At 40.1% G+C, this 26,133-nt stretch overlaps 3 protein-coding genes and 1 non-coding gene across 8 annotated transcripts in view; 1 reads left to right on the top strand and 3 right to left on the bottom strand.

Moving 5' to 3' along the window:
• Positions 1-9,151, top strand: part of capt (adenylyl cyclase-associated protein 1) — a 41,652-nt gene extending 32,501 nt beyond the window's left edge. For all 3 annotated transcript variants that reach the window (XM_028322433.1, XM_028322431.1, XM_028322432.1), the window contains 2 exons: positions 7,735-7,878; positions 8,676-9,151. In XM_028322433.1, coding sequence (XP_028178234.1) covers positions 7,735-7,878; positions 8,676-8,759 — 228 coding nt within the window. In that variant the 3' untranslated portion in view covers positions 8,760-9,151. The remainder of the gene's footprint in view (positions 1-7,734; positions 7,879-8,675) is intronic.
• On the bottom strand, positions 1,539-6,547 carry LOC114365768 (uncharacterized). The gene is made up of 6 exons (XM_028322430.1): positions 6,072-6,547; positions 5,483-5,608; positions 4,631-4,841; positions 3,927-4,207; positions 2,378-2,638; positions 1,539-1,930 (listed from the first exon to the last, which is right to left on the bottom strand). Exons 1-6 carry the CDS (start codon positions 6,297-6,299, stop codon positions 1,730-1,732), a joined length of 1,308 nt encoding a protein of 435 aa, XP_028178231.1. The 5' UTR covers positions 6,300-6,547; the 3' UTR covers positions 1,539-1,729.
• Positions 9,152-9,489: 338 nt separating the features above from the next.
• Positions 9,490-26,133, bottom strand: part of LOC114365766 (uncharacterized) — a 47,320-nt gene continuing 30,676 nt past the window's right edge. The window contains exons 3-13 of one of the 3 annotated variants that reach the window (XM_028322429.1): positions 19,057-19,231; positions 18,173-18,407; positions 15,330-18,091; positions 15,047-15,253; positions 14,798-14,965; positions 14,580-14,715; positions 14,180-14,386; positions 12,854-12,988; positions 12,106-12,389; positions 11,447-11,616; positions 9,490-10,689 (exon numbers count right to left, since the gene is read on the bottom strand). In XM_028322429.1, the coding sequence (XP_028178230.1) occupies positions 10,315-10,689; positions 11,447-11,616; positions 12,106-12,389; positions 12,854-12,988; positions 14,180-14,386; positions 14,580-14,715; positions 14,798-14,965; positions 15,047-15,253; positions 15,330-18,091; positions 18,173-18,407; positions 19,057-19,231 (4,854 nt within the window). In that variant the 3' untranslated portion in view covers positions 9,490-10,314. Of the gene's footprint in view, positions 10,690-11,446; positions 11,617-12,105; positions 12,390-12,853; positions 13,028-14,179; positions 14,387-14,579; positions 14,716-14,797; positions 14,966-15,046; positions 15,254-15,329; positions 18,092-18,172; positions 18,408-19,056; positions 19,232-26,133 lie in introns of all 3 variants that reach the window. The other 2 variants (XM_028322428.1, XM_028322427.1) reach the window with 2 other exon arrangements.
• Positions 24,332-24,403, bottom strand: TRNAQ-CUG (transfer RNA glutamine (anticodon CUG)). Its single transcript has one exon. It is a non-coding gene; the product is annotated as a tRNA-Gln (tRNA).

The raw sequence follows: 26,133 nt of genomic DNA, 5'->3' as shown, positions 1-26,133 counted from the left end.
TATAACCCAGACACATTATAACATTAATAAAAACCCGCGTTTTTATTAAATTTCAACCGATTTCAACAGTTTTAATTAAAAGACTCGAGACCCGAGAAAACTCGAGACTTTGGCCTCGAGAATTCCCGAAACTCGAGAAAAAAAATAAGTCGAGAAATCAGAAACCCTAGTGGTAAACTTGTTCCGCTGCCGCGACTCGGCGCTGACGTAGCGCAGAAATATCATCGGTGTCGCTATTTTTACAATTCAGGTTCTGTTCTGATGTGTCTATGATATGTGAGCTTGACCAGAATATCTTAGGGATCCAACACACCAATCTGATGTTAATATAAATTCAAATCTTTTTTTTTTAAATAAACATGTCTAGCTTTATTTAGAATAGTTTTTTCCATCATGAAAGACTAGGTACTTACATCTTTAATCAAGCTACCTTAATCATCCCTGGTATGGAGTTTCGTTAGGACGCAAAAGAGGTTAAAATATCTTCTGTATTATCCCGTCTGTCCGGTAGGAGGTAATGAAATAAGCCGACGCCGGTGAAAAATATTTTAACATTTTCATATAAAAGGCGGAGCGGAGGTTTAAAACTCTTCCCTCTTATTTTGTAGCAGTAATAATGCTATGCCAAGCTCGTACACTTCTAAATTAATCGATCACTCGGGTTTTAGGCAATTATAACGATGGATGCTTTTATCCGTCATGAATTCATGAGCGAAGAGCGACACATACGTCTCATAAATAATTCGATTCCTCTTGTACGGAGCAAATAGGAGTATTGAACTGTTCGTAAGTACTTCGCACATTTCTCATGTATATCTTCGCTAGAGACTTCCAAATGCTCGCTTTTGATAGTTTTGGCAGCTTTGAGTTTGCAAACTGCTTTTATACAGTGTGTTAGGTAAATGGGTATATGAGCCGACACTAGCCCATGTTAACATGGTCATATAAATGATATGGTGAAGTCAGAAAATGTATATCTTCATTTCAATTATTTAAATTTTCATACAAATCGGAATTTATAAAATTTATTTTGTATGAAAATTAAAAAAAATAAAATGATGATATCAAATTTCTGACTTCACCATACCATTTATATGACTATGTTAACATGGGCTAGTGTCGGCTCATATACCCATTTACCTAACACCCTGTATAAATGCCATGCGACTATGAACTGCATTAGACTTACGTAGTCTATTCATTCAATATGGTTCATGCAAATGCAAATAGGACTGCGAAGTTGGATGTGCTTTATCGATCGACCACAGTAACTATGTGATTACCGTTGCATTATTTATAATCATTACCTACCAACGATGTGTCCGTATTATTTTACCTACTATATTATTGTACAATGTCCTCGTAATATTTCCTCATTCCAGAATTTTAGTTACGTTAAAATTGCACCGTATGAACTAGAGCACTGCCTCATTGGCAGCCGACTCAAAAAATAGGTCAGCGTACCTAGTATATTTGTTTCGGTAGAAATATCTTTTTACTGTAATCAATTAATTGAAATTTAAAAAAACTAACGAATAGTTGCGTACGCGTTATTGAAAATTAAATATGATTTGGATTGATCACTTTGTTCCGTAATTGGAAGTCAATTCCGACATTGTAAAAACAATTTTGTAACGTTAGAGTAATTATTGTAAGACGAAGCGTATTGAATTTGAAACAAAATGTGAAATCGATCAGAGTTTATAAAGCGGTAACAAATAAAATAGCGTTACGCTACGACGCGGTCTTGGCACGCGTAGTCGTCGTCGCTCTTGATCTCCTCGATGGCCACCTGGCTGGTGGTCTCCTCGGGCAGAACACACAGCTTCCTAGGCTCAGGGCATTCGCATGGATGCAGGGGATACTTCATCTCGCCGAAGTCCTGCGGCTCGCCGTACTCGCGAGTCATGCCCGGGTCAGGAATCTCCTGCTAATGAAACAAATTTACGCGAAATCAAACGGTGTTAACTCGCAAAATGTAGGCTAATATCAGTAATGACCATGCCAGTTATCAGATGACAACGGGAAAAACAAGTTAGACCGGTGCGAGTACCGGTGAATCAGCGAATGTGGTGGACAGAAATAAATGGCAATAGCGGAGAGATGTACGAACGTATTCGGCAAACCAATTCAATTAAGTGTACGCATTGGGGCTGAAAAACGATATTAAATTTTATTGAATTATCATGCCAACTTGCGTTAATTAAAACTTATTAATCTTATTACTCATTATTTAAAAGGTTCCGTTTCCGTAGGAATATTTTAAAAATTGGTCACGCTATAAAGTCATTATCTGGCTCCCGGGATATTAATTCCCCGCCCTCATTTTCCGGACACGCTTGTGCACTAAGTAGTAGGGTTGATTTTTGTGACTAACCTCATAATTGTAACAGTAACTTCTGTAAGGGTTTTGCGTCCAGCTGAGACTGTACTCGTCGTAGGATATGTCGGTGCCACTATTCCGAAGGTCAGAGTCTGAGTCGGAGGATTCCCGAAGCGTAGGCTTAGAATAATCGCCCATCGCCTCTTGAGACGCAACGTCGATCCGCGAATCCATGTTCAAGATCGTCAGCTTGTTGTTTATCACCATGTTCAACGATTTCTGCCAGTCTTCTAACAGCTTTTTGATGCTTTCCATCTGAAATCCGCACTCTAATATTAATAAACTTCTTTTGAAATTATGTGACTTATTTAAACTCAAACGCCCCTTGTATAATTAAGGCTGGTTGATAAGTTGTTAAGTAATTCAATTTAAAAGGCGCTTCTTTCAGAAAATGTTTGCCATGCAATTTAAAATTTCCNAATTGAATAAGGTTTTTTTGGTTCATAGTAGTCATGTCACTAGGACGCATAGTTTCCGAGGATTAAGCGAAAAACCGAAAAGTGGTACCTTTAAACCCCCCTCTCCCTGCCGGCTTAAGGGCTAAGGGCGGGGATTTTTGCTATGTTCACCACCTAACTAGGCTAAATAAAGTCCCGAGGTCAGAAATTGTGTTCCACGGATTTCTCTCTACACCGTCGTTAAGGCATTCATTGACTGGACTAATCGTATTTCAAACACCTAAGATCATGTATTTTATTCGAAATGGCCGTCATTGTTTCACCATTTGGTTGTATTGAGAAAATTTGATCAATTTCAAATAATATATGTTTTATATCGTACAAATCTCTAGGGACCAAATCCTGGGTTTTTGCGGAAACTACAGATTCAACGTTTGTCGAAACTTTCGATTGTGCTATATTTTTCTCTGAAAATGCTGTGAAAACCAGATCGTGATAACAGAAGATGATCGCCTGCCTATTGGTTATTATTTTTTGGATATAGTTTAGTATGCGAAATTGTTATGGTCGCCATAATAACATACCGATTACGAAAATAATAACCTATCGGCTTATCGACGCGTGATACTTTCGGCTCTCTTTATTACTATATTTGACTTGCAATATGCGATACCGTACGTGAATACATGAATCCTGATCCCTGCACTCTCTTGGCACTTACCTTGTTTGGGTGTCATGTGCAGATTTGCGTGTCTCACAAATAGTCGCATTCGCGCTACACCTCATCGTAACTTAATGAAGGCCCTAGATTCAATACAAAAGTGCATAAACCTTGTTCGGGCGTGGTGTGCACGCTGGTATCCTGGTCCCCATCCCATAGGGCTGCACCGTCCAAGGCTCGCCGTAGGGCTTCATCGGCCGCGATGATATTCCTCACGCGTTCCCGCACTCTCCTCAGCNAAATTTCCTGTCCAAAGCTCCCTTGGATACCTTTGGCGTTTGAGTGTTTGCAGTATCTCGACAAGTCTCGTCTACCTGATAGTAGAGTAAAGCAATTGGTTCGAATCGACCGTTTGAGATTGGCCACCTCGTTCAGTTTTATGTTGCGATAGCGAAAGAAATGAGGAGAAAATAGTATTTCTTACCCTTTTCTTCAAAAGCGCATGTTTATGGGCACGTCGTAGTCGCTTTTGTTTGATAAAGTGCTTGAGATAGGCGACTTTGTACACGTTGGTGACCTTGACGATCTTGACGCGGCAGTCTTGCTTGATGTCCATATCGCTCAACGAGGAATATACGCTAGTCTCTGGGGTATGGGGCTCCGTCTGAGCATGCTCCCCACATTCCATCTTCTCAGATTGACGCTCAGGCATCCCCATATTTTCGTACTTCAAACCCTTCAGCAATTCCACGATGAATTCCCGATCTGAAAAATGTTACTCACATTATTACCATCGTATTTCGAACACCTACGCAGTTGTATTTTATTCGAAATAGCCGTCATTGTTTCACCATTTTGTTGTGCTGAGAAAATACTGATCAATTTCGATACCGCAATCAAATTTAGTATGCGAAATTGCTATGGTCGCCATAATAACATACCGATTACGAAAATAATAACCTGTCGGCTTTTATCGACGCGTAATACTCTCTTTATTGCGATATTTGACTTTCAATATGCGATACCGTATGAGAACACATGAATCCTGATCCCTGCACTCTCTTGACACTTACTTATACCTCGTTTGGGTGTCATGTGCAGTTTGCGTTTGTCTCACAAATAGTCGCATTCGCATCGCAACTTCATTGGCCCTAGGCATAGACTAATTCAATGCAAAAGTGCATAAACCTTGTTCGGGCGTGGTGTGCACGCTGGTATCCTGGTCCCCATCCCATAGGGCTGCACCGTCCAAGGCTCGCCGTAGTGCTTCATCGGCCGCGATGATATTCCTCACGCGTTCCCGCACTCTCCTCAGCCGCTCTACGTCACGCCGTAGCTGGTCCGCGCGCTCCGTGAACTCCGCGTCACGCACGCATAACTTCGTGTTCACTATTTGAATCTGGAAACGCACACATTCGGACCACTTGCGAATACTTGGCATACTGCACAACACCAACAAGCGATTCTCAACTCTAAATTCACATCGCACGATCCTTTTCATGAAGATTTTGCAGAACCATTGTAAGACAATAGGCTTTGTAAAGGACGTATCTTACACCGTTATCATTGTACGGTACGAATCTGCTGAATGGAATAATTAGAAGATGCTGAAGATAGTTAGTTCTACACTATTTACCTTTGTGCGGTTTTTGTCAGTGTTCTGAATGAACACAACTCTACAAGTAAAAATATAAACCTAATTATATTACTTTTTACGAGTAATAGATGAACGCTGGCTGGCTCGACTTAATATCCTTGTCACAATTACGATATTCGTATTCAGTGACATGCAGACGGAGAATGTATTGTGATACATAATTAATTACAGAAATTAACAGACTTGGTGATGGTTTATACATGACTGAATTTCTATGTGTAGTATAATTATGAACGAAAATAGGCAATAATAATGTTTGAATACAGTTATTTGAATAAATTAATCAATTAATTTCTCTGCATCAAAATATGCGTAAATTTTATATGGGTCGCCCACAAAACGGTTTAAACGGTTCATATCTTTTTATGAACTAGTAAGGTTACCTGAAGTTGTATGTCCTCCAGCTCTATTTGCTTCTGTTTTATTCTCTCCCGTGACGTTATGTAAATGTTCTTCAAGAACTTATACATATACATCCCAGTAGGAACGTACTTCAGGAAGAATATTGTCTGGAAATTTACATAAATACGCACTTAGAATCTTATTAATGCTGGCTTCCATCTTATTGAGCTTTATTTGACTCGAGTACGTTTAGTAATAGCTCTTGGTTGAAATAAATTACAGATATTAAATTCAAGGCATCACGACGTAATTTAATTCATACCTTTGAGGGTAACTAATACTTTACGTCTTCGGGATTTATAATAAAACGCCAGAACATCAAGTCGGTAGATGGAATGAAATAAACAGAAACGGACAACATTCATTACATTAACTTTGTTGTTTGCCTCTGCGTAAGGCTGTTTACCAAACTGGAAAGGCGGTTTCTCATTAAAGTTGTTGGGTAGAAAAGGGGTGTTCACATTTGACCTTTACAGATTATACAGCTACATCTCATTCATGTGATACCTTTGGAACCTTACTGTGTTTTAATTTTAACAGCTACGTAAAATTAATTAAAACGTAACAAACCACGTTGAACAAAGTGAATCTTGTGTAGACAGCATACAAAAAACTAATGCAAATATGCCCGAACGGTAGTCCATATTGGTCAATAAAGTAATGCCAGAAGTGGACGAAGGTACCCTCGCTCCCGTTGGTCAGGACCTTGGTGCCTTTGTCGTTCTCGCCGTGGTCCATCATGTTCCACATGCGGAACGCGATTATGACAGTCGCCAATATAACTACGAACGCAAACATCTAAAAATATATATACTAGCAAAAAAACCAATACGGACAACACATCTGAAGGTGTTGTAAATAAAATTTTGGAAAATCTTCAAAACTATGGCACTGACATCGGACATGACGTTCTATAATTTTGAAAGTTCTTCGATTATGGTTTTTACTTTTTTTAAAGAATAATTGTACTCTTTGCTATCAACGTCTCACAAAGAATAAAGCTATGTGCATACTTATGGATATGAACGCGTTATATTCTCGAAAACATAGAAACTTTATAAGTATATAAATAACTATGTTGTAAGTATGAAAATTTATAACTTGAAAAAATCGAACTGCCTAAGGCGGGAATTGAACCCACGACCTTCCGCTTGCCGGGCGACTGCTCTTCCAACTGAGCTACTTAGACAGTGGATGAACCCTATATAACCCTATATAATAACTATGTTGTAAGTAGTCTCAGGATGTTTGGACTAAATAATAAATAAAAATTATAAAACAAAATTATTTTTTATTGCTTAGGTACTATGTTTTTGAAATAGCATGTTCATGAAATAGTTTTATTCCACCTTTTGTTATTCGAGTTCACCAGGCAGACGACATTGCACCAAACAAATGTATTTCATTCATCACGCACCCAATTCCAAAACTATGTATCTTCCGAATTTTGTGCCTGTGCCAAAGTAGGGTAGAGATTTGGGTAGAAGGGGTAGTGTATCTTTGTATGTTTGTTTCCACTTACGTAATAAGATAGATCGAAAGTTATCTTCGCAGTGCGCAATACATTGCAACTACGGACTGTACATTTTGGGTATTTTCAGATGATTTGATTCGCCGTAGGACACATTGCGATCGCTGTTTGCCAACATTAATTAATACAGTGTTTTTCAACCTTTTTCATGACGCGACCCCCCTAGTATGAAAAAATATTTTGCGACCCCCCGACCGTTCACTTTCTTTTTTCATGAATTTTTAAGGCAAAAAAAAAATGTTATACCTAGTGACCGAATTTTCCAATCCATATAACAGTTATGCATTTGCATAATTAGATTTCAGATAAATCTATATTTAGAACTCTACTGTTTTTTACTGAGGTAGTTTTTACGACCTCTCGCGACCCCCCCATATATAGAGGCTACACGATCCCCTGGGGGGTCGCGACCCACAGGTTGAAAAACACTGAATTAATAGAATGAAGAATTATTACTGACATTCATTTATTTTACCAAAACTCCTGCAAAATGCATAATTATTTTTAAATGGTCCTCATTGATTGTGACGTCAAACAGATTTGTAGTTAATTAACGTATGTTCGACATGCAACTAGCACCAATTATGTAATCGATAAGCTCAACTCACAACCCTTTCGCTATTTTGTGTGGTTGACTCATATTCATAAAACCTAGTTATTCCAAACCTTATGACTTACACATTACGGTTGTGATTGCCGCAGGTGTTGGGCAAAGTGCCCACGGTGTCTGTCGACAAGACGGACGGCTGCCAGATCTACCTGTCGCCGGAGTCCCTCAACGTGGAGATCGTCAGCTCCAAGTCCTCCGAGATGAACGTGCTGGTGCCACAGAGCAACGGCGATTACGTAAGTTTGTTTTTCATGACACCCACATATTACCATTTTCACATTCATTTTAAAGCGTCATCAATAAGAAGTATAGATACATACTATCATGATGTTGTAGTACACTAAGGGCCTCTTTTACGATCTCCGAGTAAAGTTTCAATTAGTTACTTCCTGATGATTAACACTACTAAAAAGCATTACGCAAGTAAAATATGAAGTTTGCGTTATTCAGAGATGATGATATTCGATAAATTTCTACTAGTCACTTTAAGTAACGAATAGCCTATTTGACACTACTCGGAGATGGTGAACGAGGCTTATAAAAGTCTTTTACACGTCCCAGTATTACTTCAACCCTGCCACTGCTTCGAGACAATAAGAAGACAGTGTAAGAAACTCCGTCACCTTTGACTGCCTCTTACACAACCATTTTCAGCATTATTTATACATATCTCGTTAAACAAGTTGAATAGAAAATTACACTACTTTGATCTAGTAGGTGTATTTGCACGAACACGATTCAAGTAAAATAAAACGAATTTTCTAACAGTTTATTCTGTAGGATTGCTGAAAGGCAATTGAGACTCTGGTTGAGAAAATAACGTGAAGTTGATCTAGTTGCACTAGTTTCCTTCACTTCGGCACCCGCCATTGAGTTGATTTCCAGGTCTTTATTTGGGAAATAACATTTGAAGCGGTAGCGAAGAATAAACTCGAGGGAAATCTCGGTCCTTTTATATTTACACTTCATACTGAGTAATAACGTTGCGTGAAATGTTATCCGGGCTTAAAATGTAATTGTACATTGTTTTCAGAACGAGCACCCGATCCCGGAACAATTCAAAACGGTCCTGTCGGGCAACGGCCTCACCACTACCCCCGTGGAGAACAAGGGCTAAGCTCCCTCGCAGTCGGAACCGTGCCCGGGAACACCTTTTGCTTATAGATTAATATGTTTTAGCTTCGCAGACACCGGCTGTTCGTCTTTGTTTCTGAAACCTGTCTATCCCAAAACATAGACGGACAGCACTTGTCTCAAGCAGGCAATACGATCACGAACACCACGCAAAAAATACGCTAATAATATCCATAACTCAAGCATACGTCAAACACGTGTGCAACTGTGTCGAAAACATAGTCCGTGCTAGATTGCGTGGAATTTGCGAGCGTATTGTGATAGTAATAAATTCGAAACGAGGCGAGTCTCTCTTAAATTAATGATAATGAAAATATATTTTGCACGGTCTAGTTCAATATTAGTTCACTTGCTGCGATTCGCCTCGAGTATCTAACGTTAAGCACAAATTATCATTCGATAACGGTAAGCAGTCAGTTCTCGGGTTCTCATTAATCGTTTTCATCGTCATCTCGAGTTCTGTCTTTATTTCCTGCTCATTTCGCTCGATCGTAGTTAAAAATATAATTCTAATATGACGTAGATATAACTACTATAACTCAAGTATTTACTGGCCTTTAATGATACTGTATTGTAAAGATGTTCCTTACATTCACGTTTTTGAGATTTTACTTTTGACATTATGCAGAAATGATAGCGATAGCTTGGAGTACCACATGGTACGAGTTAGTTAAGTTAGATGTAAGGCGTGTGATTGTCTCGATTTCGGAAAATGAATATTTTTGCTTTCTCAACGCTCGCATCACTTAGCCTGATGCGACAGCTTCTCTCCCTATCTCTTTCTGTACTCGCTGAGTAACTAAACATTTCGTGCAACCTCATGTCTAAATAATTATTTAAGAATAACATTATTTTTTTATTTCTTTTAAATATCATAATTCAATTGAAGTATTAATTAGTCAATGATGTGAATTAGTGTAATTTGTATTCCGTAAATTATGTTGTTTGTGACGTCTCTAAATAAGCATTCTAATTATTATTTATTTTATTATGCCATCATTATTTGAACAATATAATATTGTATTACGAATTTGCATTTTGTTAATTTATTTGTCGAGATTAAACTAATTTTTAAGTATCAAATTTTTCTTTTCATTGGACATCAGAGGTTTTCAAATAACTTATACACAAAAATAAAATGTTAAATTTTTATTTCATATTTTTTATGGCTAACATTGTCCATTTGAAATATTTATAAACGCTGAGTATTCAAACGGAAAAGGTCGTCCATATAATTTCAATAAATAGGTTGGATTAGACATAAACATGCAGTGGTAAACAATTGTTCGGGCCTCAAAATTTAAAGCTATATGTACACGCCCAAAGTTACTTTAAGATATGGCAAAATTTCCAGCATTACGATGTGTGGGAAGTTAACAATTAAAACATGTAGAAAAGTAATCGGATTTTCTCAGTAATTTCTTTACCCTACTTGAGATTCAATTCTTATGTCTACTTACAAAATATCAGTCGAATTCAAAGAATTTACGCTAATTCTACATACTGGCTAATAAGTAGCGTAGGGGTGGTGAATAGCGTTAATCTGGGTCGTGTATGGAGGAGTTGCGTTTGCTGCACTGCCACTCGTCGCTGCCGTCCGAGCACTCGATGAAGCCGTTGCAGACGCTCGACGGAGGCAGGCACTCGCCGAGCGGGCATCGATAACCCTTGCAGGTATCGATTCTCGTCGCTCTTTTGTTTTCGGCTGCTTCTAGGTCCGCGTAGAATTCGTCGTCGGATTCGTACTCGTCGCTTTGCGTGTTGTTATGGTGCGGCTGCGGCGTGTGCGCGGCGATGACGCTGTCGATCCACTCGATGTAGTTTGACACCTTGGTGTAGACGCCGGGCCGGTTCGCGCGCGCGCAGCCGTAGCCGTTGCTGGTCACGCCGTAGATATACCATCTGTCCTGTTCCTGTAGGAAAAACATAGTATGTTATCAGTGGTATTACTAATTCAATTATATTGCTGGACACAAGACATGTTTCGAGTACATGTTACTGCTTTAGGTATTCCTGATTTTTCTCGAATATCTGTCTAGTCTGTGTCTTGTATTTGCCTCTGGAGATGATCATGTTCCTACAGTGAATACTAAATGATCTAATTGTGTAGATGTCATCATTAGATTGCATATTTTGTTTTCGACTAAGGTCAGACGTCTTGTCAGAGAAGTTCGGCTGTCTTATTACGGCTGCCTCACCCACTTGGCACATAAGAGACCCGCCTGAGTCTCACAAATAGGCGGCCACCGCGCTCGTAGTCCTCGCACAAATATGTCCGCTATACTCCGCCCAGATCACCGGCAGCTCAGTAGCCCGGCTGTTATTAGTGTCACCCACCTGGTCGAGTCGCCTAAGCAGGCGTCGCGGCCGCCGCGCTCGTGCCTCGTAGCCTGCGCAGAACATGTCCTCCGTGACGCGGTACAGCGGCAGCAGGCGCGTGCGGCCGTCACTCTACCGTCATATCACCGGTAGCTCAGAAGCCCGGCTCTTATATGTACAACAGTGTCACCCACCTGGCACATGAGCTGATCGCCTGAGTCGTGCTCGTAGCCCGCGCAGAACATGTCCTCTGTGACGCGGTATAGCGGCAGCAGGCGCGTGCGGCCGTCACTCCGCCGTCATATCACCGGTGGCTCAGTAGCCCGGCTGTTATACAACAGTGTCACCCACCTGGCACATGAGCGGGCCTCCGGAGTCGCCTAAGCAGGCGTCGCGGCCGCCTCGTTCATAGCCCGCGCAAAACATGTCCTCTGTCACGCGGTACAGCGGCAGCAGGCGCGTACGGCGCCGGCACTCCGCCGTCGAGATCACTGGCAGCTCCACCTCTTGTAATGTGTCCGCTGTGGAAAAGAATAATAATGATCACCTGCTCAAGTTATGGACCTTTACTCCGCATGCCAATTGCATGCAGAGCGCCAGACCTGTGTTCCGGTATAGCACTGCGATTACTGTTCAGTGCTCTCACTGGTGGGTGTGGAGCATTGAGCAGTGCTCGCAGTGCTATATGGGAACATACCTACACCAAAACACTGCGATTATTGAGTTTGCATAGCTAGCGCATTAACTGTATCTATAGGGTCCCGCGGGGTAAAGTGTAGTGCATTTTTGACGTCCAATGCCAGACTTCGACGTGTACGAGTATACAATGGAAGACAGCTCTTGTTTGGGGTGGGGCCACGCCAACCCACTACTGCAGGAACCTACACAGTTCTTTATTTTGGTATACGCTATGCTACGCTATTATTTAAGGTTTAGAAAGGATTTCCTAGTGACCACGTAGCCGACATATAACATACGAGTCTTATTTAATATTTATCACAAAAACTTACGGAAGACACGCTCATGCTCATACAGCTGTCCCCAGCCCACCACAGTGCAGTGGTGTCCCGCCGGCGGCTGGGCCCTCGACGGCGGCAAGCAAGCCGGCCGCAACCTGGCGTGTAGCGCGATGGGGTCGATCCTCAGCATGGCGATGTCGTTCCTGAAGCCTCGCGGCGCGTACCGCGGGTGGAGCAAGACTTGTCGCACGCGGGCCACTCTCTCCCAAGGACCGCGGGGCCACGCGCCGCGTCGGAGCGCTCCTAAGCGAGCCACCCAGTGCGCTTCAGTCGCTCTGTGGATTTCAAGGCAATTTATTTATAGAAACCAACAGCGATAAATAGAAAATATTAGTTATAAGATTTAGACTGATAGTATAGCCAATAAAAGGTTTCCCTCATTAGTGTGATTAATGATTTTTTGAAAGCGTCCAGGCTTTCCTAAAATACAAACTCAACAGTAGAGACAAATTCATTTATTGTTCAGAACCTATCTGAGTTCGGGTGTAAACCAAATGATAACAGCAACTGTTAAAACTTTTGTAAAGAGATCAGTCGAATAGAAGTTACATTAGGCTTAGGGGGCTGTTAATAATAAAAGCTAGAGTTACCATTAATCTTCTATACGCTTATAGCAAAAATTAATCGTCTTTTAGATGAATTTATCTGCTAATATTATATTGAAATGCTTGACAATGATTATTAGCAGATATCTACTTCGGTTGAAAATGAAAGAAGAATGACATTAAAAAGTACTTACTGGTAGAAGCAATGGCTGGCCGATATCAGCCACTGGGGCGATATCAAGGTAGCGCCGCACTGGAAGTCGCCGTCCCTGTACAGCGCCGCCTGCCACGGCCACGCGCCCGCCGCCGCGCCCGCGCCGCCCACCACCCTGCTCCAACGCACGCGCGCCACGCGCTCAGTTACAACCCTAGCCAACAACGCCCGTTTGGGGTACTACACGAAGCATGACGACGATACGAGCCCAAGACTAATAAGACTATTATGTTTATCCCGTCGTCTAGTACCCATAGTACAAGCTTTGCTTAGTTTGGGACTAGAGGCGCAGTGTAAAATGTCCAAAGATATTTATTTATTTATTTATTCTACTACAGTACCGGATTAAGGCTACTTGATGACATAAGCAACCATCCGTGTATGTCTACCCTGCCCTGTGCTTTTTTTGATGCCCCCCAAGACGTGATGCCCTAAACAATTGCTTAATTTCCATAAGGGTTAATCCGGCATAGCTCTGCTACCATGGTAATTATTACTGATGTCAATTCAAAATAGCATTGGAAGGTACTCGACATTAGCGGGACTATTCCTACCTCTCGTTATGTATACCACCACTCACTGCAACTCATGTGCCAGGGTGTGGTACTCCGGAAGGAGAGAGAGATGAGTTAAGGAAAGAGTCTACTTTCAAACATTTTTTGTCTGTGGCTTGAACCGTGTCATGCTGAACGTGTAGTTAGAAGTTGGGACTGGTAAACTCAGTAACCATCTTAGTACTCAGTCTATTAGAATCTATAAATTTTATGCCTTATGTTACGTTATTATCATAATGGTTAGACGAACATGAAAATAAGTAGATGCTTTCAGGAGGCACATTAAGGCTGAGTTGCACCACCTAACTTTGACCGTAACTATGACGATAACCGGTGTTTTTTGTATGGAGTTTGACAGATTTTTGACGTTTGTCAGAGTTAAACTAAGATGGTGCAACCGTAAAGTTAAACGTACGTTTGTTAACAACCTTAAAGTAAGGTGTTTTACTAAAAATTCTACACAAGTTACAGTCTGGTCTCTCAGACCTGAAAAAAAATTGATTGCGCATTGACTCGACCAGTGTGCTTACCATGGGTTTACGTTACGTGTGCTCGCTAGCGACTGCGTAAAAAAATGACATTAATTGTATGACATATTGTGCAGCGCCCCTAGCGGCTACTTTCAAGAAACAAAATCTCCATAGAGATTTTTGACGTTTTCGCTAGCGAGCACACCTAACGTAAACTCATGGTAGACACACAGGAATCGAACCTGGCACCTATTACTTTCAACATCAAGCTCAATAATTCACCTTGGCTGCTGAGCGTCAGCATGCGGCCTAATCCCGCAGTCCAGGTCCTGGCAGCGCACGCGCAGCGCTCGGCGACGCGGACACGAGGCGCGGCGGAACGTCAGCCGAGTATCCGAGGAGCGGGCGTTGGCGTTGTGCCACACCTCCCAGTAGCCAACAGAGCTGGCTTTGCGACCCTCGCGAGCTTCGCGGCTCCAAGGAGAGTCACTGAAAATTGTTTTATTTTATTTAGTTATATAGGACAATTAACGAGACAGGCACGGATACAAGCAATAAGGATTGGAACATCTAGATAATTTGTCTTTGGGCTAGGCTGCCACGGCAAACAAACGTGGATTGTAGCTAATTATGAGACAGATGTAACTTTTAATTATTTCTGTAGTAGTGAATAAACACTCACTGATATGTCAGGGCCCGGCAAACAGCTTTCCCTAGGTCTGGAAGTTTCAGTGGACTATGGGCTTGCTGAACTGCCTCTGTAAAGCTTTCCACGCAAAGCCTACCCCAAACTCCGCGTTTGCGGACCATCACAAAACCTGAAAAAAATTGTCAGTGTAAGTAAGTTTCAGGTACAATTTTCCTTTGCTAATAAAATTTTATTGAAATGCTGCTTTTTACCTTCTTCGTTATAGGGTACCACTTCATTGTTATCCAATTCGTCGGCCAGAGCGACGCAGCTTTTTTCATCGTCACCGAGAGGACAATCAGGTGTTCCATCACAGACCCGATACATCTCGATGCATTGTTTAGCGTTAGCACAAACGTATTGTCCATCTTCGCACCATTCTGGAAACATCATTCACATTTTTTAATAAAAGCTACTCCTAGCTTAATGAAACTTGTTGTGGTTGTGAAGAGAACACTTACCACATTTATTTTCATCTGTATAGTCCCAGCAGTCAACTACGCCGTCACAAATCTTGGATTGTGAGAACTCAGCGCGAAGGTAGTCAGCACAGGTGCAAGCACGTTCGTCTTCTCCCCCAGGGCAGTCAATCAAGCGGTTACATCGAGATGTTAGTGGCAAGCAGGCACCAGATGCACACCGGAAAGACGTCACGTTGCTACATTCTTCTACAAAGAATAAAAATATTAAATCATGCCAATTTAATTATTGCAATCTATTAATGTTTTAATTTGTTATTTTTACCTTCTTTGACAATATCCTTTACAATTTCCTTTTCTTCTTTCTTCAATGGCTTGTTATAAGGTTTACTATAAGTTTTTTCAGGTTTGTCCAAACTGTTGTCATCCTGTTTTGTTCCCGGTTGGAGCTTGTTGTATGTTTTAGTCAGTATCTTGAAACCTGCTTGATTTAATGTGTAACTAGATGGAATTGCCTTAGTGGAAATTACGCCTCCTGGTGACCGAAATAACGTATTGTTATTTGAATCTGAGATAGTGGCTAGGTTTGCAAGTTGTTTGAGCTTATCTATCGTTAGGCTATTGGTTTGATTATAAGGAATTTCGAGAACAACATCGGGTTCTAAAGCCAATTCATATGCTGGAAGACTTTGTGTTTTATTTGCTTGCTTACTACTCACGCTGCCTGTGACATGATATGACACACGATATGTTCCTTGAGGGATGTTAGTCTCTAATTTCCCATCGTCAGGAACTTCATCGGTTGCTTTTTTTAGATCATCACTAGATTTTGGAAGTCGGTTCTTGCTAGGGATGTTTTCAGAATTCACTTTTATATTATCACTTACGGTAGCCAACGCCATGCTGTCGTCTGAGTCGTTTCCGTCCGTTTCAAACACCAACGAAGATGTGACAATCTCAGGCTCTTTCGAAGTTTCTTCTGAAACTTGAACAACTTGAACATAGTTTTCGGTAGTCAATTCCTTAATTATTTTTTGGGTCTCTGGGTCGTTACGAAAAAAACTGCGAATGCTTTCTTTTGATGGTTGCGTTTCTGCTTTTATTTTAGGTCGTGGTCTTAATGGGCGGTTTACACCTAGATTTGATTTAGCGGGTAATAATGTGATCACACTAGCAGTAGTTATTTGTATTTCGTCATCTAGTACCACTTCAACTGAACCTGTCATTTTATTATGGCCCTGCCGATCTTCTATCCTTTCAGTACTTTCGGTTTCCTTTATTGGTTTTTCCGTACTATTTTGCGAGTACCTTTTGATTATCTCTGTTAAATTTCTTAATATAGACACTTTGTTCTGAAAACGAGGAGTAGTGTTAGGAAACACTGCATCATTTTTAGTTATTATTGCTTGTAATGTATCATTGTAGTATTTCTCAGGCGAATTCTTATTAAATGTATCATTATCATTGGTTGATGTATTTACTAATTCCCATGTATGAAGAGGTCCACTTGTAGTGGGAATTATAGAAACTTTATTGTTTGGACGTTTTGTTGATATTTCTTTCGTAAAATTCTTATTAAGCTCTTCTAAAAGTTCTGTATTGTTGGCACTTTTTTCAAAACTGTCAGACTCTGCGATTGTGGAAGGCGGTGAAGAGCTCGTTGTAGTACTTGACGTAGTTGTTGTACTTGTTGAGGTCGAGGTAGTTGTGCTAGTAGTACTAGTCGTGCTAGTAGTTGTGGCATTGGGTTTCTTCATTATTGATGCTCCATCAAAGGCAATTTTTTCAAAGTTAGTATCTTGTTTATCAGACTGAGCCACATTCAAAACTATGGAAGTAGTTTTATCTTTAGGAGGCCTTTGAACCGGTTTTCCATCATCCTCATCATCCGGACTTATTTCAGCGGGTACTTCTACTACGGAACTAATTTTGTCTACTGGAATAGGATGAGGCTTTACATAACCGGAGCCTAAAGTTTCCATACCATTGACCGGAGGTGCAAATGTAGGAAGTGTAAAACTTGTATAAACGGGACTCGGAACATAAACATCAGCAGCCAAATCGGGATCAACGTACACTCCCGGTCTGCGCGTAGTTCTATCTCTGTTTTTAACAGGCGGTATAGGTGTGAGCATACTTTCTAAGACCGACACATCGTCAACCACCTCTGCAACGCCTATTCTATCTTCCACGTTTTGATCGATGACTTCTTCAGAAGGTGGTGCGGTCTTACTTGTTGTTTCATAATACGGTCTAGTAATGGGCTTCCATGGTTCGTTATCAATTACATGTGGAACTGTAAATAGTGAATCTATTTTTGGTAATTCTTTGTAATGATTTTCGTTTGTTAAGAGATCAAGCAAAATTTGAGAAACATTATTTGTAGACGTTTCCACAGTAGTTGTTAGTGGGGCTGTGGTTGAAGTTGACGTGGTGGTCGAAGAAGTGGTCGTCGATCTCTTGAAATTGTTATCAAAGTCCCTTTTCGGCGTAGCATCTGTTTTTGTCTTAACATTTAGAGTAGAGGTTATAGTGAAAGGCCTTGGTTTCGGCGTGGTTGTTGAAATTCGTTTCGTAGTCATTCTGTTCGTTGTTGGTTTTGTCGTTGGTGGTCTTGTAGTTGGTGCTCTTGTCGTTGGACTTGGTTTGGCTACTGGTACAGGTTTATGAGTGCCACCACGTACAGGACTAGAATTCTTTTTGTTCTCCGTAATATCTGCTTCTGTTTTCGTTATCTGAAATGTCCCTTGAACAACAGGAATATTTTCAATGTCTATTTCGGGTTCCTCAACTTCTCCTTTATTAGATTGGTTTGGTTTTACAGTAGTTTTTCGTACAACTCCTATTCTGCTTTGTAGAGCTTTGTCTTTTGAATTTTGCGGAGATAACGATTTTGGATAACTAGTGGCCATACTTTCGTTCATGGCTTCCTTTACGTATGATTCTGAATGATATGTGTGTTCTAAATCTCTCTTAATTACTATGCTAGTCGTGTCTACCTTAATAGTTTGTCCAAAAGCTGGATGTTTCGAAAGTAGATCTTGAACTAGAACATTCTTGAGCGTTTCTTCTATATTGGATACGGTGCTGAAAAGAGTACAAATAATTATTTTAGCATTTATTTTGAGTTTCTTTTTTAACTATTGGTTGAATCAGATAATTTGTTACCTAGGTATTTTTCTTCTATCTAAGTAAAGTCGGAAGTGGACATCTAGGCGTCGGTCTCCAAAGCCGGTGACGAGGGCGCCGGCAAAGGCATGCCGCAGGGGCGAAGGGCCGGCGTAGACCTGCCGCAGCGCCGCGCCGTATCTGCGCGCGCGCTCCCGCCACGCCGGGCTGTCCGGCGCGCCGCCGTACACGTCTCCTCGCGTCACGCGGAATGAACCCTCGAACGTCATCATTGCTGGAAAATTAAAAGAAAATTCATCATCATCAACAACCCTTTACAGTCCACTGCTGGACTATGAGCCTCCTCTATACCCTATAGTGGAGGGTTTTGCCATAATCCCCACGCTTAGCAGGCGGGTCGGAGATCGCACTTTAAAAGATTGATGTTTTTCAGAGAACGCTGCTGCCCGTTCTCTGTTTGATGTGTAGTCCCTAAGTAAAAGAAAAATGATGCTTTTAAACACTTTGACATAATCGTAGAGTTATGCTATTTTCTAACAAAAATGTAAAGTCTGATCTGCTGTCGACTGTTGGCTAGATTAATCAGCTTATTAATTTTGGATTGTGTCGTCATAAACCGACGCGCCGAGTAAATTGGGTATTTGTAATTAGCGCATAAATAACACATATTCCTGTTAGATAGCCTCTTTCTTTAGCTTCCCTCCATGCTTTGGTTGGACTGAAGGGCTGTGGTAGACCGGGAGGGGGAATCCCACAGTTTCCTCCCACTTATGGCTAGTGACGGAGCACCGGGGTCTTTTTAGTGGGTACTGGGTATGCATGCCTCGTCCTTCTGACTTGGTGAGCCCCACATAACCTACCCTTATGTGGGGCTCACCAAGGCAAGGCATTCCGAAGCTGCCTCTATGTTATTAATTACTTACGTTCTCCATTATCTGGCCTGAGCGCGCCCATGTAGAAGGCCAGGGCGGCGACCGCGAGCACGGCGAAGGCGGCCAGCAGCGCGCCGCCCACCAGCGCCGCGGAGCAGAAGCCGCTGCTCCGCCCGCCCCCGCTGCTCGCCCGCGGATACCCCCCGCCCGCGAACCGGTATTCACTCTGTGGGCAAAGATAGTTGGTTATTAAAAAATATTTCATTAATTTAATTTATTGAACCTAAGAGTTAATATACCTAATAGAGTTTGCACTCTAATTGTGATAGGAGTGCAAGTGTGTTTTTGTTCCCCAGTCGACGAAGCACATGATGTCGTACCCTGCGTGCCCAAACATCTTTGTGGCGGAGTTTTGGGCTGACGCTGTGTAGGTTTGTTGTCGACAAGAAGAAGTCTAATCGTTACTACCTATGCTAAGACAGGGTTCCTAACCAATTTATGATCTTATAAACCTATTCAAAATTTAAAGCATCTAACAGATCCCTTCGAAACTTTATTGTTGAGACTTAAAAAAGCTTAAAAGTTTTTGTTTAGCTGTCTGTTAAAAATTCCATGAAAACATCCATACATTAGGTATAGAGTTCAGGTAGGTCTGAAAGTAGTCAGATTTTAGATGAGGAGGCACGTTTCTAGTCTAAGATTTTTTCCTCACGAGCCAGATTACGTCGCGCGTGATCCAGTTTTTCCAATCTCGACGTTCAGTTTTTGTCACGTTCCTCAAGGTTCGAGATTATCGCTCCGTCCGCAGCCTTCGGCGATGAATCGTATAAATTAACGTTATATTTTATTCTTAGAGACAAAAAACTGTGATATTTTAAATTAATTTCATGTTGTTAATCACTGTGTCTTGCCTGCTACATATAAATAGGTACAATGTAATATCATGGGGCCGGTATTGTGATGTCTTATATTTTATAGTATTATTTATAGTTTACCAACTTGAAGCTTAAAATTTCGCACGATCATAACAAGACTTAATAACGGAACGTACAAAGTACTGTAAGACCCTATTTTGATTAATGTGTGAAGGCCATTATTGATTTCAGAGGTTGAATGTATTCACAGATGCATGAGAAAAAGCTTTTAGAGCAGATAGGTAGGTACGATATAGTAAGACTGAACACATAATTCACAAAACGGAGAATTACTGCACTTTGTTTATACATACCTTAGAAGTCGTGTGATTCTTACTTTTATGACTGAGCTACGTGTTAAACTATGGGAATTCAAATTCAGCAGTTTACTCTTTACAATGACCCTATATGGGATGAGAAACGCCTGCGGCAGGCAATCCATCTGCACTCGCCTCTCCTGGCTTGTCAAACAGCAATCAAACGTTGACAAAGCAAACACGCCCATATTAGACTATGATACACCGAGCTATAAGAACTTTGAAATTGGGTGTTTCTAGCAAAACAAGCTTTATAAGTTACTAGCTTTCCGCCCGCGGCTTCGCCCGCGTGGAATTTTGTCTGTCACAGAAAAACTTTATCGCGCGCGTCCCTGTTTCAAAAACCGGGATAAAAACTATCCTATGTTCTTTCCCGGGACTCAAACTATCTCTATGCCAAATTTCATCAAAATCGGTTGCGAGGTTTAAGCGGGAAAGCGTAACAGACAGACAGACAGACAGACAGAGTTACTTTCGCATTTATAATATTAGTTGGGATGTACTACCTGCTTATTGCTGTTACAAATCCGTAGAGGGCAAACAATTAGTAGGTATGCTACGAAAAGCGCTACGATATCAGTAATTTTATTTGAAGGCAATTTTAGTTTCGTTATTTATTTATTTATTTATTTAAAATCTTTATTGCACACATAAAAATACAGTGGTACAACAGGCGAGCTTAATGCCATGTGGCATTCTCTTCCAGTTATTATGAATGGTCACTCAATAAAAACCAAGAGATTGAGTTGTTACAAATTCAACATGTAGGATAGATATTTATTTATATTATTTAAAAAATATTTATTACCGACGATGGCTATACCTACTTAGTTATGACTATATTAAGTGAAAAGTATAAACTTATTAAAGAACAACGTAAAGTGCGTAAACACGGTGATGTTAACATTGAAGTAATATTACTACGTATAGAACAGACATCGCGAACAAAATATGTACAGTGCGGGGTGCGGGGCGGGAATTTGACGGACAGCTGTCAGTCAAATCCATGACTATCAAGTTTCATAATTATGGCGATAAAATCTGCACCAGAAAATGTCGTACTTCATTGATAGGATTGCACGAATAGTGACGTTCCTGCGGTCGCCTCATCATAAACATTGTGAATCGATTGTGAAAATAAACAAATCGGCTAAATTGTGTTAAATTTTCATGGTGCTCAATAGCAAAAAGGTTCAGCTACTTACATTATTTTCTTTTATTACATTGTGCGTTTCCTGTCATGTAATCTAAGCTCCCCTCCCTTAGACTAAAATTAGNAAATTTCCAGTCCCAACCTCCCTTGGATACCTTTGGCGTTTGAGTGTTTGCAGTATCTCGACAAGTCTCGTCTACCTGATAGTAGAGTAAAGCAATTGGTTCGAATCGACCGTTTGAGATTGGCCACCTCGTTCAGTTTTATGTTGCGATAGCGAAAGACATGGGGAGAAAATTGTATTTCTTACCCTTTTCTTCAAAAGCGCATGTTTATGGGCACGTCGTAGTCGCTTTTGTTTGATAAAGTGCTTGAGATAGGCGACTTTGTACACGTTGGTGACCTTGACGATCTTGACGCGGCAGTCTTGCTTTATGTCCATATCGCTCAACGAGGAATACACGCTAGTCTCTGGGGTATGGGGCTCCGTCTGAGCATGCTCCCCACATTCCATCTTCTCAGATTGACGCTCAGGCATCCCCATATTTTCGTACTTCAAACCCTTCAGCAATTCCACGATGAATTCCCGATCTGAAAAACGTTACTCACATATACCATCTAGTCCAGTCAATAAAGCATTATAGATGGAAAACTGTAGAACACAATTTCTGACTTCAGGACTTTATTTAGACTAGTTAGGAGGTGAACATAGCAAAAGTCCCCGTCCTTAGCCCTTGAGCCGGCGGGGAGAGGGGGGTTTAAAGGTGCCACTTTTCGGTTTTTCGCTTAATCCTCGGAAACTATGCGTCCTAGTGACATGACTACTATGAACCAAAAAAAGCTTATTTAATTTGCTACAGGCGAGACCGTCAAGTTTTTCTATATCTTGTATAGTTTTTGCGGCATTTGCTCTAGAAGGTCTGTAAAATTGGAAATTTAATTTTTGTCTTACATGTTCCCATCAGGAGAAAATCGACTAAATCAACATTGAGCTAATATTCTAGACATGCGGGAGCATGTTAAGCCTAGTTCCAGGGAGGGGACTGCACCGTGCGTATATTTAGACGAACCAATTGGAGCCACTTTTGACTCCTCATCATTCAAAAACTACTGTGCATTAACTCTTCAAATTTGGCTCATGTATTGAGACTTGCAAGATATACATCAGCTTCAAATTTCATAAATATGCCTCAAACGGTTCTTTAGGTATTGACGTCCAAAAATCTACATGTCTGACCTATAGACCAAATTCTAACCACTTCCAGATGACCTCGAAGGTTCAAATTTGGCATCCAGAAAGGTAGTTATGTAAATACAAAGGAACAAATAAAAAACCAGTAAATTTGAACATTTCACAGGTGATAGATAGATTTTAGTGTTCTAAATGTCGATTTTTGAACGTCAATACCTAAATAACCGTTTGAGGTATATTTATGAAATTTAAAGCTCATGTATATCTTGCAAGTTTCAATACATGAGCCAAATTTGAAGAGTTAATGCACAGTAGTTTTTGAATGATGAGGAGTCAAAAGTGGCTCCAATTGGTTCGTCTAAATATACGCACGGTGCAGTCCCCTCCCTGGAACTAGGCTTAACATGCTCCCGCATGTCTATAGTGTTTANCTAGTTGAGATGTCTTCTCTAGTACGTAGTACATTATAACTCAATGGATGTTAACTACAAGCACGCTATGTGAAACAAACAAAACACGAGTATTTAATGACGAATGTTATTCTGTCTGCATTCTTTGGTTTTGGCAGCAAAATAATTTTGATTAGTTATACTCAGAGTAATGATGGGACAAAAATTTTGCGGGGCGGTTTCTCAAGCGGAGCAAATTACACTTTAAGCGAACCCATTATGAAAAGCTTCACATTTTTACAGTCCAAGGAATTAAGAAGTCAGACTAAGGCAAACGATCTCCAAGAAATACTCTTTTTTCCGAATTTCTTACGAAGAATGGAGTCGAACAAATTGGTCTTCATATTTAATTTTCTTGCATAATGCTAATAATGATTTATGCAATCATGTTATTTATTTATATACTTTATTTTTATACATATAACAACTTTTAATATTTTCAGTAAGTTAAAAACTACCAAGTATTAATCATGACGTGATAGAGCTATTTTTCTTTGTTTGTAACGTTACAAACTTACACATAATTTTTTGTTGTCTGAATGAATTCTCAAAATTCTACAGAGATTGTTCATACACATTTTGCACTCCATTTATTTTGCAAGGATGGAACAATATCGGGTTTAAGGTCGGCTATATTTCAAACTTAATTGAAACTCCGGGCGCGGGCCAGCCGAGTCATTCCTTTGCCCGTCGCTCCCATGTTGGTCCGTCTGCGGGCCTCTATAATTATAATTATTTTTTATTTATTTAGCGGGTCCGAGTCCCAACATCCGCCGTGTAATTGCACCACACTAAACGATGTTGCGTAATGAGGACCCTGAACCCGGCCCAACAGCATTACTGCACTACTGCTAATTTACTAGCGCAAATATTGGGGACCACTGCAAACGCACCCGAAGCAGAAAGACTAAATTGTGTTTTTGCAACTGCAAACGTAACGTTGCCAAGCGCACACTGGGGCACGCACTGTAGCGGGCGGCATGCGAGATTAATTAATGAAAAAAATCTCAGTTACCTTCTTTTAATGATGAAGCCTAATATACTTTTACGAACCAAAATACCGACGTGTTGCCGACTCGATACATTGATTTTGATTGCAGTGATAGCATTAACTATCAGTTTAGTATCCTGAAATTGGGTATTTCTATTTGTTTTTAGTGTGCAATAAAGTAAAGCCAATAGTCAATAACTGTCTGTTATTTCCAAAATTCAGGTCGTTAGAAAATTATTTAACGTTCTAAATAATAAAAAGATAAATGAGAAAACCAGTGTGATTTAAAATATTAACACTTCAAAAGAGAAGGTCCCACCGAGATTTGAACTCGGATCGCTGGATTCAGAGTCCAGAGTGCTAACCATTACACCATGGGACCGCTGAAAGAGGAACCGAAAATAGAAATCAGTTTACAACAAAAGCTCAAAATTCTGAAGGAAAACACATGCGATTACTTCAACAGTCGTTTGTTTATATTATTTATAGGTTTAAAACCACATTTAAAACGTATAAAAGCCAACTTTTATACTCAAAATGCTTTAGATTAATTATTTCCCAGCCAGCCCAATACAATTAACATTTGATATTACTTTTTATTAAAACTAGACGACTTGTTCATTTTAAAGTAATTAAGTGTGTTCTTCATAAAATTAATCTATAAACGTAATCTTACCAAGCATGCGTATAATGAATATTATGATAATTTTATTTTATTATTGGCCTTAGCAGCGCACTCCGTAGAGTCATTACGTATATTGTTTATGTCTATTTATTAACAATAAACAATTAAATATTGAACATTGAATGGGATGACATGCTGACCGTGGGCCCGATGCAACTAGGCTGAGGTAATAATAGTAATACATCCAATGTTGGCATGGATTTTATGCGTAAAGATACGGACACGTCATACAAATACATTCTGTTGTAAATAAAGAAGTCTAACGTAAGACATAGGGTTTAATATAGGATTTCACGATGTTTTATAGTTATAGAAGAATCTAGCTGGTTGTTTAGTTCGTTGAAGGGTTATTTTACGCCCAATTAGGTGGCCTGTAATAAACATAAGCGATGTCCGTTATTAATTGACATGTTTATTGGCCTTCATGGTTCATCATATATCAGCAAAGCTTTACTACGAATAGGTATAGCACACACAACAAATTCCATAAAATTAAACATTATACGTAGGTAACGTGACGATTTATCTGAAAAAGGAAACTCTTACGTCACATTTTCTCTACATAAAATAATCATCTCATCTCAACTCGTTTTGTGTGTCATTGGGTTGCATTAATTTTCTGATTTGTCTGCTACTATAATATTACTATAATCCTTAGCGATAAACGGCTACAGAAATTAATAGGGATCGCTTTATCGCTTGAAATATTAAAGTGATAAAGTGCGACCACTGTTTTTAATCACAACATTATTTTTACTTTTCGTATTCTGAAACTATATATTTTATGACACTGTATTTTTTTTCATTAAATAAAAAGTAAAAATAATTTTATTTCAGTAAAAATATTGTAATTCTGTGCTTCATTGTCGTTTCAACTACAAGTCTAAAGTTAGTCATTAGTATTTTTTATTTAGGAAGAAGCTTAAAAAACACTGACATTCCCATTTATGGTGTGTTAAAGGATGTTATAAATCCTTTTCACTGTGGACTAGTTTGTTTTAGGCAAAAGATGCGCACTCTTTTATCTTGGATAACCTAGGTAGGTATATCAATTACGTACAGTCATTTGCATAATCTTGGGAAAATGTTAGCGGTGTAACTTAAGTTTGCTAATTGGTAAAGTTTTTTTTATTGAAGTTCTATTTCAAGCGCAAGCGGGTGTTATGGCTGACCGGGTGGCCTTGTGATGCGCTCGCGCATGCTAGGGATGTGCTGCTGTAGTAAAGTTTATGTTATACGTGGTAAAATCAGCATTTTATTATTACGTATACCTGATGTGATGGTAGAGTTTCGGCTTCATGAATCGCATTATCAAACTCAAGGAGTTTCAGGATCAGTTTTTGGTCTGATATAATAGCAATTGCACTCTTCCCTCTCAGAGTAGGTAATAAATAGAGACAATTTCGTTCATTAGTTCAGAATAATCT

This window comes from Ostrinia furnacalis, unplaced genomic scaffold (assembly GCF_004193835.3).
Source record: "Ostrinia furnacalis isolate ACB-3 unplaced genomic scaffold, ASM419383v2 OfSCF7642, whole genome shotgun sequence".
Classification (NCBI taxonomy): Eukaryota; Metazoa; Arthropoda; class Insecta; order Lepidoptera; family Crambidae; genus Ostrinia; species Ostrinia furnacalis.
This window is presented reverse-complemented; position numbering and strand designations above follow the sequence as displayed.